This window comes from Fibroporia radiculosa (assembly GCF_000313525.1).
Source record: "Fibroporia radiculosa TFFH 294 genomic supercontigs, scaffold2489, whole genome shotgun sequence".
NCBI classification, from domain to species: Eukaryota; Fungi; Basidiomycota; class Agaricomycetes; order Polyporales; family Fibroporiaceae; genus Fibroporia; species Fibroporia radiculosa.
The window spans coordinates 25,499-36,282 of NW_012133350.1; the positions used below are offsets into that span (position 1 = coordinate 25,499).

The following is a 10,784-nucleotide window of genomic DNA, read 5'->3' on the forward strand; positions in this document are numbered from 1 at the left end:
ATTAGCAATGGATCATGGACAAGTACCTAAGCCTATGGCTCGTGATGACATCCATGAATGAAGCTCAGGCGCCGAAGCCGTAGAGGGTGCGACCGGAGCGCTTCAGGGCATACACGACATCAAGAGCAGTGACTGTTTTCCTATAGACAGCACCTATAAGGCACTACCGAATACATTGAGTAATATCACGTACCTCTTGGCGTGCTCAGTGTAAGTGACCTGATTTAACCAAATGAGCATGCTGCAATAAGCAGAACGACTGATTTCCAACGTACAGAGTCACGGATAACCTGAGAGGATGGGAATATAAGAACGAGATGATCACTAGTCAACGTCACACGTACATTCTCCAAGAAGATCTTGAGGACACCACGGGTCTCCTCATAGATGAGACCCGAGATACGCTTGACACCGCCACGACGAGCCAGACGACGAATGGCCTGGAGTTGTGCAATAAGTAACTCGAACTACGATGACATCCAATGGTGCACACGCACAGGCTTAGTGATTCCCTGAATATTGTCACGCAGGATCTTGCGATGACGCTTAGCTCCTCCCCTATCGTTGTCGTAAGCATAAGCTTGATATCACGGTTCTCTCTCGTCTAGTCTAGATAAAGAACACGGTGCGTACTTTCCAAGACCCTTTCCACCCTTTCCACGTCCAGACATAGTTGATACGGTTTATGGGATTGTGGGAGAGGTCGAAAGTACAGCTGAGGAGATCGGATGGTGAAGGCTGAGAGTAAAGAACAATCGAAGTCCACCCAAAGCAATTAAGCAGCTCAACAAAGGTGACGCGTAGCACGTGATTTTGTTTGTGGACGCGTCGAAACTGAGCGCTTACGTAGCCTTCCACTCCATTGAAACAACGCTGTTTAGCCAGTAACATATGGAGACAAAGTGTTTATTCTCTGAATACCGTCAAGTGGAAACTTTCGGACCCGACCAAGAGTATGAATCTGAAGAAGAGGTAGTGTACGTAACTCTCGACCTCGGGACGATCGAACCTACTCTCGTACCAAGTAGCTCAACTTACTGCTTGATTGTAAGAGCAACAACTGTCTTCCTTGTGTTTATGTATCTGTATCTCACATTAACAAGAATTCATACTGCAGGGTCTAGACACTCCGACGCCTTTCCTGCAGCTGTCTGGTACAATCTTCAAGGGACAACATCAGAGACTGTTAGGGACGGAGTTGCTGTTCGCCGATTCTAAGGGTGCGTCTATTTGACGTTCGGCTGCGGGTTCTGAATATCTCATTAATTATTTCCAGAGGAACATCATGACCGTAATCGGAAGCCGCTGGAGCACGTGGGCATCACAGAGCAACGGATCCGATTTAAGGAGGTAGAGCTCCGAGAGAAGGTCACCGGGAGTTCTGATGTTGCAGACACAGCGCAAACTACCACCAAGGGCAAGAGCAAGCGCCACAGAGCTCCCGAATCAGTGGAAGAAGTAACCGGAAGCAGCTCATTCCACACTGTGACTCGTACTCGCGGTGGGCGCGGAGGCAAGGCTTCAAAAACGAAAGATAAAGGGAAGGGGAAAGAACGTCCGGACCGCCCCCCACAAGAATCTGACGACGACGATAATATTCTGACTGTCAGGGAAGCAGACGGAATTGCGGCCGCACAGGATGCGATGGACGCTGCGACTGACAGTGTAGCTCATGTCCGTGGATCCGGCGACGGCCAAATGGCGGGAGCACAAGAGCATATAACGCGATCGATGCTTGATGATGATGGCGATGGGGAGCAAATTGTGCCAATGGACGTAGACGATCAAGCTGGGCAAGAGACGTCTTAAGTGAGCGAATTGGCACGTATTTGCATTATCAAAAGACTGATTGTAAAGCCTCCAAGTACAGATTCGTTGGTTCTCATAGAATGCTGTGCACGGACTGTATGTAATACTGTAACGAATGTTAGGGGCGAGGGTTTCTCGCTATCTCTCAGAGTGTATGCCTCATATACGGCTCCTTATCACATAAGTATATGCTTAGCCATATTCCAGGGATGATATAGGGATGATACAATCATGTATGTCCTGAGCTCGAATCTACAGAGGGGAGCGCCACTATCCAGTACGCGAACTTGACAATCGGACATCAATTTCACGTCTATTAGATTTTGAATTGATTGCGATAAGTATCTGAGGTCGGCAAGAAATCTCCCTTGTGCATAACAGACATTGTTTGCAGTTAGAGGTGCCTTCTTATATTAGAACTCGTTGGTCGCGGAAGCCTCCGCGACGGCAGACTTCAAGGCATGGATGTCGTGCGAACGGACGAAGGCGCTGAATCTTAATATTCCACCCTTCCACTAGCAACTTGAACAGCAACTAGCCATCAAACTGAATCTGCCTGTTGCACAATTGAAAGTTTACGGAGACTGTGATGGTGAGCATTGACAGCCTTTGATAAGTAGCATTGTCACGAAGACAATACACAAGGAAATGTCTAGAGGAAAAATCCAGGTTATGCTATCATGAGATTATTGACATTACCTCAAGATTATGTGATGACTAGATAATACATGATGAACCCAGCCAAGTCATTCAGGGCTGTATAATGGATTTGCATATCAAATAGAACTAGATATGGAGACCCATGGGGTAACATCAGATGAGCCAGCAATCCCAGGTACCTATCAGGCTTATATGTCTGGCACTACTGGGGATGGACCCTGAATTTTGCACCAGCTTTCACTAAGTATCACCCAAGGCAGGAAGTCATGGGTACACCTTTCCTAGTGAGCCAAAGGAGCTGAATACTCATGCAGACATACATCAGGAAACCACTTCTTCCAGATTTTTCCATGCTTTTTGACTTTCTGTACAAAAAAGCATAAACGTAAATAAATAAATAATGCATATGATCAATAGAATTCAGTTCAAGGTGTGAAGAAAATTCCAAGCACAGAAAGCACTTCCAAAGCTGAAAAGCAATGTGTGTTTTCCTGATGTGCATGTATTTAATTTCAATGCTCCTCTTCACCTCTTCATCGTGCATCAAGATCAGATATGTGCAATCAACTTAATTCAACTGCAGTCAATCAGCGCTAGCTACTAGATATAACACAAAGGCTCGTCATCAACAAAGGGGAAATGAAGCAATATGCGGCTCACATCATCAGGAGATCATGTCGAATCATCATCAGGAGAGCCACTAGAGCCAGCAGCCATGGCATATAACTTTTCTCTGTCGCCGCTTTCGTCCACAAGAGCACGAAGAAGACTCTTCTCGTCCTTCAGCAGTATATCAGGTTTCCCAAACTCAACCTAATCACGCATCAGTATATGCTGCTCCATGAATCATACATAACGCTTACAATGCCGCCTGCGTCGAGCACCATCTGTAGACAATCAGGTGCTTGGTGATGCACGTATCAAACGCGACAATAGTTCGGCTCACAATCTTATCAGCATCCATGATCGTCTGTAGACGATGCGCAATGGTCAGAACCGTGACAACCCTTGTCTAGCTCTTTCCGCAGCGACTCTTGAATAACGGTATCCGTTGCATAATCTGCAGACACTTTGTCAATGATATCCTAGACAAATCTCGGCCAAGCTTCTCTCACCAATCGCAGATGTTGCTGAGAAACCATCAGTCAGTCTGTGTTCGCTGAATAGTGGGCCGTGACATACCTTCGTCCAGAATCAGCAGCTTCCTCTGACGCACGATCGCTCGTGCAAGCGCCAGGATCTGTCTCTGTCCTACCGATAAGTTGCTGCCACCACTGGAGATGTGTGTATCAAGAGTGATTCTATCTTCGCCAACATCTGTCTGGAGTGCAAACAAGCCAGCTGAACGGAGAGCGTCGTTCAGTACAACGTCATCATATTGCTCGAATGGATCCAGATTCTGGCGTAAGGTGCCACTTAGCAGCTCGGGCTGCGAGGCGTCAGCGATCGGTACGATGGGAGAGCTGCGATCTGCGCACCACTTGGGGAATGATGGTAACGTGCGACCTGAGTGCGTCTAGATTGATACTATCCGTCGGGAGGCCGTCATAGTACACTTTGCCTTCTGTGAAGATGCATCGCAGAAGGGCCAATGTCAGAGAACTCTGAAGATCAGGTCAATGACACGTCGCAGCCGATGATACGAAACGTACCTTTCCGCTACCCGTACGTCCCACTGGGTACTGACGTCAGCAGAGCGTAACATACTATACGTTTGCTACTCACCGATTCCGACACGCTCTCCGGACTTGATCTCGAAGGAGACTTCTTCCAAAATTCGTGGGCCATCCTGACAACTCTATGAGTTAGCGCACATTGAAGCTACGGGTCGTCTTACAGGAGAATAGCGTGCCGACAATTTTTCAACTTTCAGGTCACCGCTGGCCGGCCAATAAGCTGGAGGGATGCCGCTCTCAGTCGGCTTGGGCTCCTGCTCAATTTCCATGTATTGCTTTACGCGTTCAATACTGTACCCAGCGTGAGATATAGCAGGAATAGTTCAGATCAGCCATACCTATTGCCTAAACATGCAGGACCGTTAATCCCGATGCAAGTGATGCAAACATCTACTGACCAGCAACCTCAAGCATGTTATACATTCTGACGACGTAGAGGATTAAATTGCTAAACCCGACTACGTGATCATCAGCAATCGCTTTATCCCGGCATGCGGCGTTTACGGACCTGCCATGTTCAATGTGAAACCTGTGTCCGACGCGGAGGTGCCTCCGTAGACGAGATATGCCGCCAGACTCGATGAGAACATTGCACCAAGCAAATCGATGCGTATTGATATCCATCTGTAATCCTTAGCCAAACGAACCATCAAAATTGAACGACACATACCGATTCAGATTATAAAATGTCCTCGAGGCTCTGGTATACTTTTCGATACGCTTGAAAGACTCAGTCCTGAAAGAGTCCTGGGCACCGTAGGCTCTGATAGAGACTACAGGATGGTGCAATCAGGCCAGGTTGGGTCCTCTCGACAGTACCACGCACCTAGACCTGTAAAGGCAGCACCGAAAAGGCCCAGAACTGGAGCGCGAGCATTGCTCCTCTCACGCTTCACAGATAATTGGGCCTTCATGTATACCCGACCAATCCATGCTCCCGCCGTAACGAGGAAGGCCCCAGGAATCGTGAAGATCGGGGACATAGCAATGACAGCGACCAGCTTGAGCAACATGGACATTACCAAGCTGATGAGTGCACCCGTGAATCTCCCGACGGTCGTATCAACTAGACAATGGGGCTACGTCAGCGATGCAAGTACTATCAAACATCAAGCACACTGCGTACTTGAATCAATGTCTTGTGTACACCTTGTTAGTATACGCGAAGCGGGAGTCTTGTCGAGCCATCTATAATATTTTAGAGACCACTGCAGTCTTTCTTGTCGAAGATGTTACCTCAGCGTCGTTCCCAGCACAGAAGTAATCAACTCCTTGTGGATTTTTCTCGATGCTCGCTGCGTTCCAGTGGTATGGATAAGAGCAAATGAGGCATAGGTAAACGCAGAGAGCAGAATAATGATTGCGTAGAATCCAATGTATCTGGAGAATGACCTTATAAGCATGCTTTCTGTCACAGTAGCAGGTGAGATTTCACAAAGCAGTGTTAACTTGCGAAGCATCGTGCTGTTCGTACTGTTTCGCCCAATACCCAAGGTACCATACCTGAGCGTTATCGGTGAACTCAGTAATGGTGCAAATGCCCATGAAGGCAGTCCAGAACAGTACACGATGCTCTCCTCCCCAGCTTGCAAGGTAGAGTTTCACTGCGACGCCGTCAACATGGTAAAACTTGAAACGAGCAGATTCACGCACTCGCCGGCCATCCTACTTGTCCCACGGCAATCTCCTCCGCCACAACAAGCTTTCCTGCCGCTTTCTTCGCCTCCGTGTCTTGTTCGTCCTCCTGGATATCCATCTCAGCCTTCTCAAGAGCTTCGCGCTCATCTGCAACCTCCGCAGCAAGCTTCTGGTCATGTTCAAGAGCGCTGGACAGCGAACCCTGGCTGGAGATTCGGCCCGCGGCGAGTGACACAACAAACTGCGAAATAGGGCTGGCCATGGTGACATTGTGCGTCTGGACGTATCGAATGAACGAAGCCGGTTTATTTTTGGAGCAGAAGTACCCACAACTAATAGAACGGTTCGGCCCCGAATGAGGTCCCCCTTGAAGCACTTGTCGATGATCAACTTCGCAGTATGAACATCGAGTGCGGCCAGCACCTAGTTGTGTTGCATAAAGTGAGACGGACAGAACCAGACAAGATGCAGGTAATACTTACATCATCAAGGAGGAGGATCTCTGCAGAGGAATAGACAGCACGCGCGAGAGTTATCCGGGCCTGAGCATGAATATCAGTTAGTGTCAAACACACATCTTATAGCACGTTCATACCTTCTGACCGCCACTAATGGACAATAATTAATCACGCACAGGAGCAACTCTACGAGAGACGTACCTCAAGGTAATGCCCTTCTCTCCAACCTCAGTCTGATCCCCGGCATCGAATAATTCGAGGTCGCGCTTCAAGCCACACTGTGTGATCACTAAAACACGTCGGAAAAGAAGCCGCTTAGAGCCTACTCATAAAAATTCACCCTTGTCGTATCGCTCTTCGTCATACGGAGCCCCAAAGAGGATGTTATCCTGAAAGCGAGAGTCTCAGCGCAAACTGCCATCAAGTCTACATACCACTCACTCTGATCGTCTCATTCTGCACCCACGACTCCTGCGCGGCATAAGCAATCCCACCCGCCCGCGGGAGATTGTAGAACGAATCTGGGCCCGCTGGTAGGTGGTGCATCTCTCCTGCTCGCCACAAAAACCGCTTCAACACCGGACCACCCAAACACGGGGGACGACGCACCTAGCAATGCCATCAACAACGACGTCTTGCCAGACCCGGTGGGGCCAACTATGAGGTTGATGCTGCCGCGCTCGAAGTAAAGCTCGTCCTCAATCCGAAGAGTAAAGTTCCTCTGTGATGCGCCCGGGGTCGACGGGTTGCTGCCGTTCTGGTCGTTTGTCCACGTGAATGAGGCATTACGGAAACCTATGGTGTCGACGTATGTCTCGGGTACAGGTAGCGCAAGCTCGGCCCTCACAGCGGGCTGTTCAGTAAAGTCGTCGAGCAGCTCGGTCTATGTAGGGATGTGTAAACGTTGTGCTACGATTGGGTACATTAAGACGCTAACCTTTTGCATGAAATCGTTTATACGATCCAGAGCGACGCGCACTTAAACAAAGGCCATCAAGCGGCGGTACACGACACATACAGATAGGCTTACCACGCATAATGCCAGGCAGGAAACTAAACATCATGTGTAACTGCATGCTGAACATCTCGAACACTGGCTACGGCTTCAGTACAGATACAGAGACACATCATGCGGAACCCACCGGCCATTGAAGAGAACACGGTGGATGCTGCAGGATGGACTTTAGTGTCATGTGCGGTCACGCGCAGTAGGGCACGAATGCGTACCTGAAAGCTCGTTCTTGAATATCGTTGTCTAGAACACCAGCTGAGCCACGCGAATATGCTACAAGATGCAGCCACTCACGTAGCTCATAAATGTGACCATCATCGTCATCAGAGGGATGACATGGCTGTTTATTTCAACCAAGTAAGCGCTTGAGAGTCGACCGCGTTCGACACACGCACTTTAGATTGTTGATCAGGATACTCCACAACTTCGTGCGCAGAACCCACTGCAGCTCTGTTTCTCGCTTGTCCGTGAGCTGCTGAGTGAGCCGCGGCTCCCAGCCGAACAGCTTGATCATGCGGATGACAGCGAGGGCTACGAAATCTCAGCACGAGTTGACTCGCGTCGCATTCGGAGAACTCACATTCAGTGATGCTTTGCACACGCTCATCTGTCTAGGACAGTCCGTCTCAGTATGTAGCTACGCGTGGCAACCCGCATGACCCTCTCACCTTCTTCATCTTCTCTTCCTGAACACTGCGAAGTTTCTTCGAGACAGCCCCAGGGAGAGGCAACGTGGCAATGATCACGGCGAGTCCAGCAAAAGCACTGCGCGCGTCCCCGACATCAAAAATAAAGAACAGAGAGGAATGGATCACCGCGCACCTCACGCCAAGAATATCGTACAAGAGCCACACACAGAGTATAACCTGCAGCGGCAATTGCACCGCTGCGCCGCGGCATCAACATCAGAAGAGATGGAAGTAGACGTGAGCGACAGACACAGTGAAAACAAGACCGCATACCAAAGTAGAATCCGCCCACTGCCATCATCAGTACACCAAGATCCGTCGTGACAAGGTTGTTGATCTTCCCGATCGCATTCTTACCCTTGTCTTTATCCCTCTTCTTGCCTTTCCCGTCCCCATCGCCCCTCTTCGCCTTTGCAGGAGGCTCCTGTACGGGTAACACTGCCTTCGCCTTCTGCTTTCCCTGTGCGGAACCCGCATCTGCATCCGCAGCAAGCGTGCTCGTGGACGCAGGGTCATCCCGCTGAGAACCCCCTGGGCTCGAGCCCGACGCAGTTTCTGGCGTGGAGGCCGCTTGGAGCTGCTCTTTATCTCGCGCCTCGGACTCAGCAGCGCCATCGGCCTTGACGCGCATTCGCAGTGCATGATCGAATACAAGCTGCGTGAGGATCGCCTCCATGCGGACGAGCGTGCGCGTCTGGGAGTGGAGGCAGGGGTCAGGATGAGGGAAGGATGCCACAACGGATGAAGGGACGCACCCAGATGTATGTAAACCACGAGTCAAAAATTGTGCTGAGCACAGGACCGAAGAAAAGCCAGGAAATCCACAGCCAGGGGCGCACAAATGCTTCCGTGCCGTCAGACTCGAGGTACCTAACGAACATCAGGATTGAGCACATCATCAGCGGATAGCAGGAAAGGCATAAGCGGGGTATCAATGAGACGCAGCGCACAAGAGAAGGTTCCGGATGCCCAACGGGCTGGCAAAGCGCGCGAAAGTCTGTGGGCAAGGCAGTCAGGACAGCACGGCCACTCAAGAATGTGCAAGACATACAACAAAGATCAGCATGATGGACATGACGATTATATCGAAGCCTGCAATAGACAAAAGATTCAATCCCTGATGTTTGATGTTTGCCTCGGATACTCACGGAAGACTCGAAGCAGCCCCCAGAACAAATGTCTGCGTTTCTTGATGGACTGGAACGGGTCGAGCTCCTAGAGAGTGCCATCAACTTCCTACCGCAGGTGACGTCGAGGACCAGATCACGTACAGGGGAGCTGTCCTTTATCAGGTTCGACGCACCGTCGTAGTCGCCCAGTGGCGGGAGCCGCTCGAATGGAAAATGTTCCATCTGGTACGCCTCCAGCACCGTCTTGTCGAGGAAGAAATACATCGAGAGTGACACGATTGACGCGGTCTGCTCCGGAGCTGGTGTCAGGGAGGGATTCTAAGGCGGTCATCGCAATCAAAGCATCAGAGACACAGAAAGAGGCCAAAAATTAAGAATGACGAGACACCGGGAATGGAAGAACACACCTTGGGATCGAGCGGGACGTATCGCCGAGGAATGAACAAAGGGACAAGCACTGCAGCAAGTGTGAGCACCGCGAACTTCGCCCAGAGTAGCGTGCCCTCGGCCGCGTCCAAAGGTGTGAGGGGGACTGTCGCGAGTGGCCAGGCGTCACGGTAAACGTAGATCAGCCATGTGGACACGAGGACGATCGCAAGATGACGCGTTGTCGTGCCTATCACCGATGGCGCGGCAAGGACAGAGTACAGCGCAAGGAGCGAGCTGTAAGTCTAGTTGGAATGTGAGAGGACATGCGAGATTCGTTTTGAGTAGTCCGTACATATGTTATGCAAAATGCGAGATGCACCCAGACACTTTCTGGCAGGGCCGCGGGACGTAATTCTGCAGCGTCCCCCCACCCGGCGACGTATGTAGAGAAAATGGACATGCCGAGCAGCGCGAGGCACGCCGCAAGCCGCACGACGTTGAAGATATGGATAGTTGTGTCGATTGGCTGTGTGTCTATGGGCGTTGATTCCGATGCTTCTGCCATTGTTCCATCGTCACCAGTCTCTGTACCAATTTTTGCGGCAATGGATTTTGTATGCAGCTTGCGAAACCCAAACTGAAGGAGCAGCACGAGTACGGATGCGAGCGCGACGTAGCTAGGGATAGCGAGAGTACTGAGGAAATAACTACAAATGCAATACATGCAAATAGCTTCCGTCGCATAAAGCCAGTGTGTAAAGTACACCACGCACCTGGTTGCACCCAGCTGCTGCACCGTCAGCATGATCCAACTGCTGCTACCGGCAATCATAGGTTCCAGCACTACCTGTGTCTCTACGTCCGCCATCGCGCCTCCGCCCAGCTCACGAAAGGTTCTCTGTCGGTCTGCAATCCAAGCTGCCATGTTAACCTTGAGGTGGACTCCTTGAGCCGACGTAGAGGGGTAGTACTTGCTATATAGGCCGACGTTCGGGGCCGCGAGACGTGCACGTCGATGCGAGAGCGCGAGGCTCGCATCAGCTAAAGTGCGATGCCGTTGACCACAGGTGGCGGACTGGCGCTGGGCATCGAGATAAAGGCTGTGGGCCTGAAAGCGGACAAGGACGCTGTGGCATGGTGGACTCGCCTGGACAACGAGGGCTGCAAGAATTCGATCAGGGACCCACCAGATTGGGTATCAGACAACTAGCTCCGCAGACTCCGCGATAGGATCAGTTTGGGAAAGCGGCCATGCGGTGTCGTGTCGTCGCATGAGATAGTGGTCTCGTACCCAGACGTGTCTTCGACACGTCTGGGGTAGCCTAGCAGAGACCCCCTTCCAG

At 50.7% G+C, this 10,784-nt stretch overlaps 3 protein-coding genes across 3 annotated transcripts; 1 reads left to right on the forward strand and 2 right to left on the reverse strand.

Annotated features, from left to right (window-relative positions):
- Positions 1-64: 64 nt before the first annotated feature.
- FIBRA_03932 (uncharacterized protein) lies at positions 65-671 on the reverse strand (the record flags this gene model as incomplete). Its single annotated transcript, XM_012325754.1, has 6 exons — positions 65-140; positions 194-219; positions 276-290; positions 345-440; positions 498-558; positions 634-671. 6 exons carry the CDS (start codon positions 669-671, stop codon positions 65-67), a joined length of 312 nt encoding a protein of 103 aa, XP_012181144.1.
- A 220-nt stretch (positions 672-891) lies between these two features.
- On the forward strand, positions 892-1,809 carry FIBRA_03933 (uncharacterized protein; the record flags this gene model as incomplete). The annotated part of the gene is made up of 3 exons (XM_012325755.1): positions 892-1,047; positions 1,118-1,220; positions 1,277-1,809. 3 exons carry the CDS (start codon positions 892-894, stop codon positions 1,807-1,809), a joined length of 792 nt encoding a protein of 263 aa, XP_012181145.1.
- A 1,332-nt stretch (positions 1,810-3,141) lies between these two features.
- On the reverse strand, positions 3,142-10,366 carry FIBRA_03934 (uncharacterized protein; the record flags this gene model as incomplete). Its single annotated transcript, XM_012325756.1, has 44 exons — positions 3,142-3,282; positions 3,333-3,356; positions 3,416-3,439; positions 3,513-3,529; positions 3,585-3,599; positions 3,652-3,898; positions 3,948-4,073; positions 4,122-4,144; positions 4,195-4,258; positions 4,307-4,436; positions 4,484-4,490; positions 4,544-4,603; positions 4,654-4,769; positions 4,816-4,918; positions 4,972-5,211; positions 5,272-5,333; positions 5,382-5,525; positions 5,581-5,749; positions 5,799-6,060; positions 6,114-6,206; positions 6,266-6,325; positions 6,379-6,391; positions 6,443-6,530; positions 6,582-6,630; positions 6,683-6,792; positions 6,851-7,124; positions 7,179-7,219; positions 7,272-7,334; positions 7,384-7,410; positions 7,469-7,496; positions 7,548-7,593; positions 7,649-7,784; positions 7,834-7,864; positions 7,922-8,018; positions 8,076-8,139; positions 8,216-8,636; positions 8,698-8,812; positions 8,893-8,939; positions 8,994-9,034; positions 9,091-9,157; positions 9,214-9,390; positions 9,480-9,743; positions 9,794-10,148; positions 10,215-10,366. The coding sequence occupies 44 exons, from the start codon at positions 10,364-10,366 to the stop codon at positions 3,142-3,144; spliced, it is 4,833 nt and encodes a 1,610-aa protein (XP_012181146.1).
- Positions 10,367-10,784: the final 418 nt, after the last annotated feature.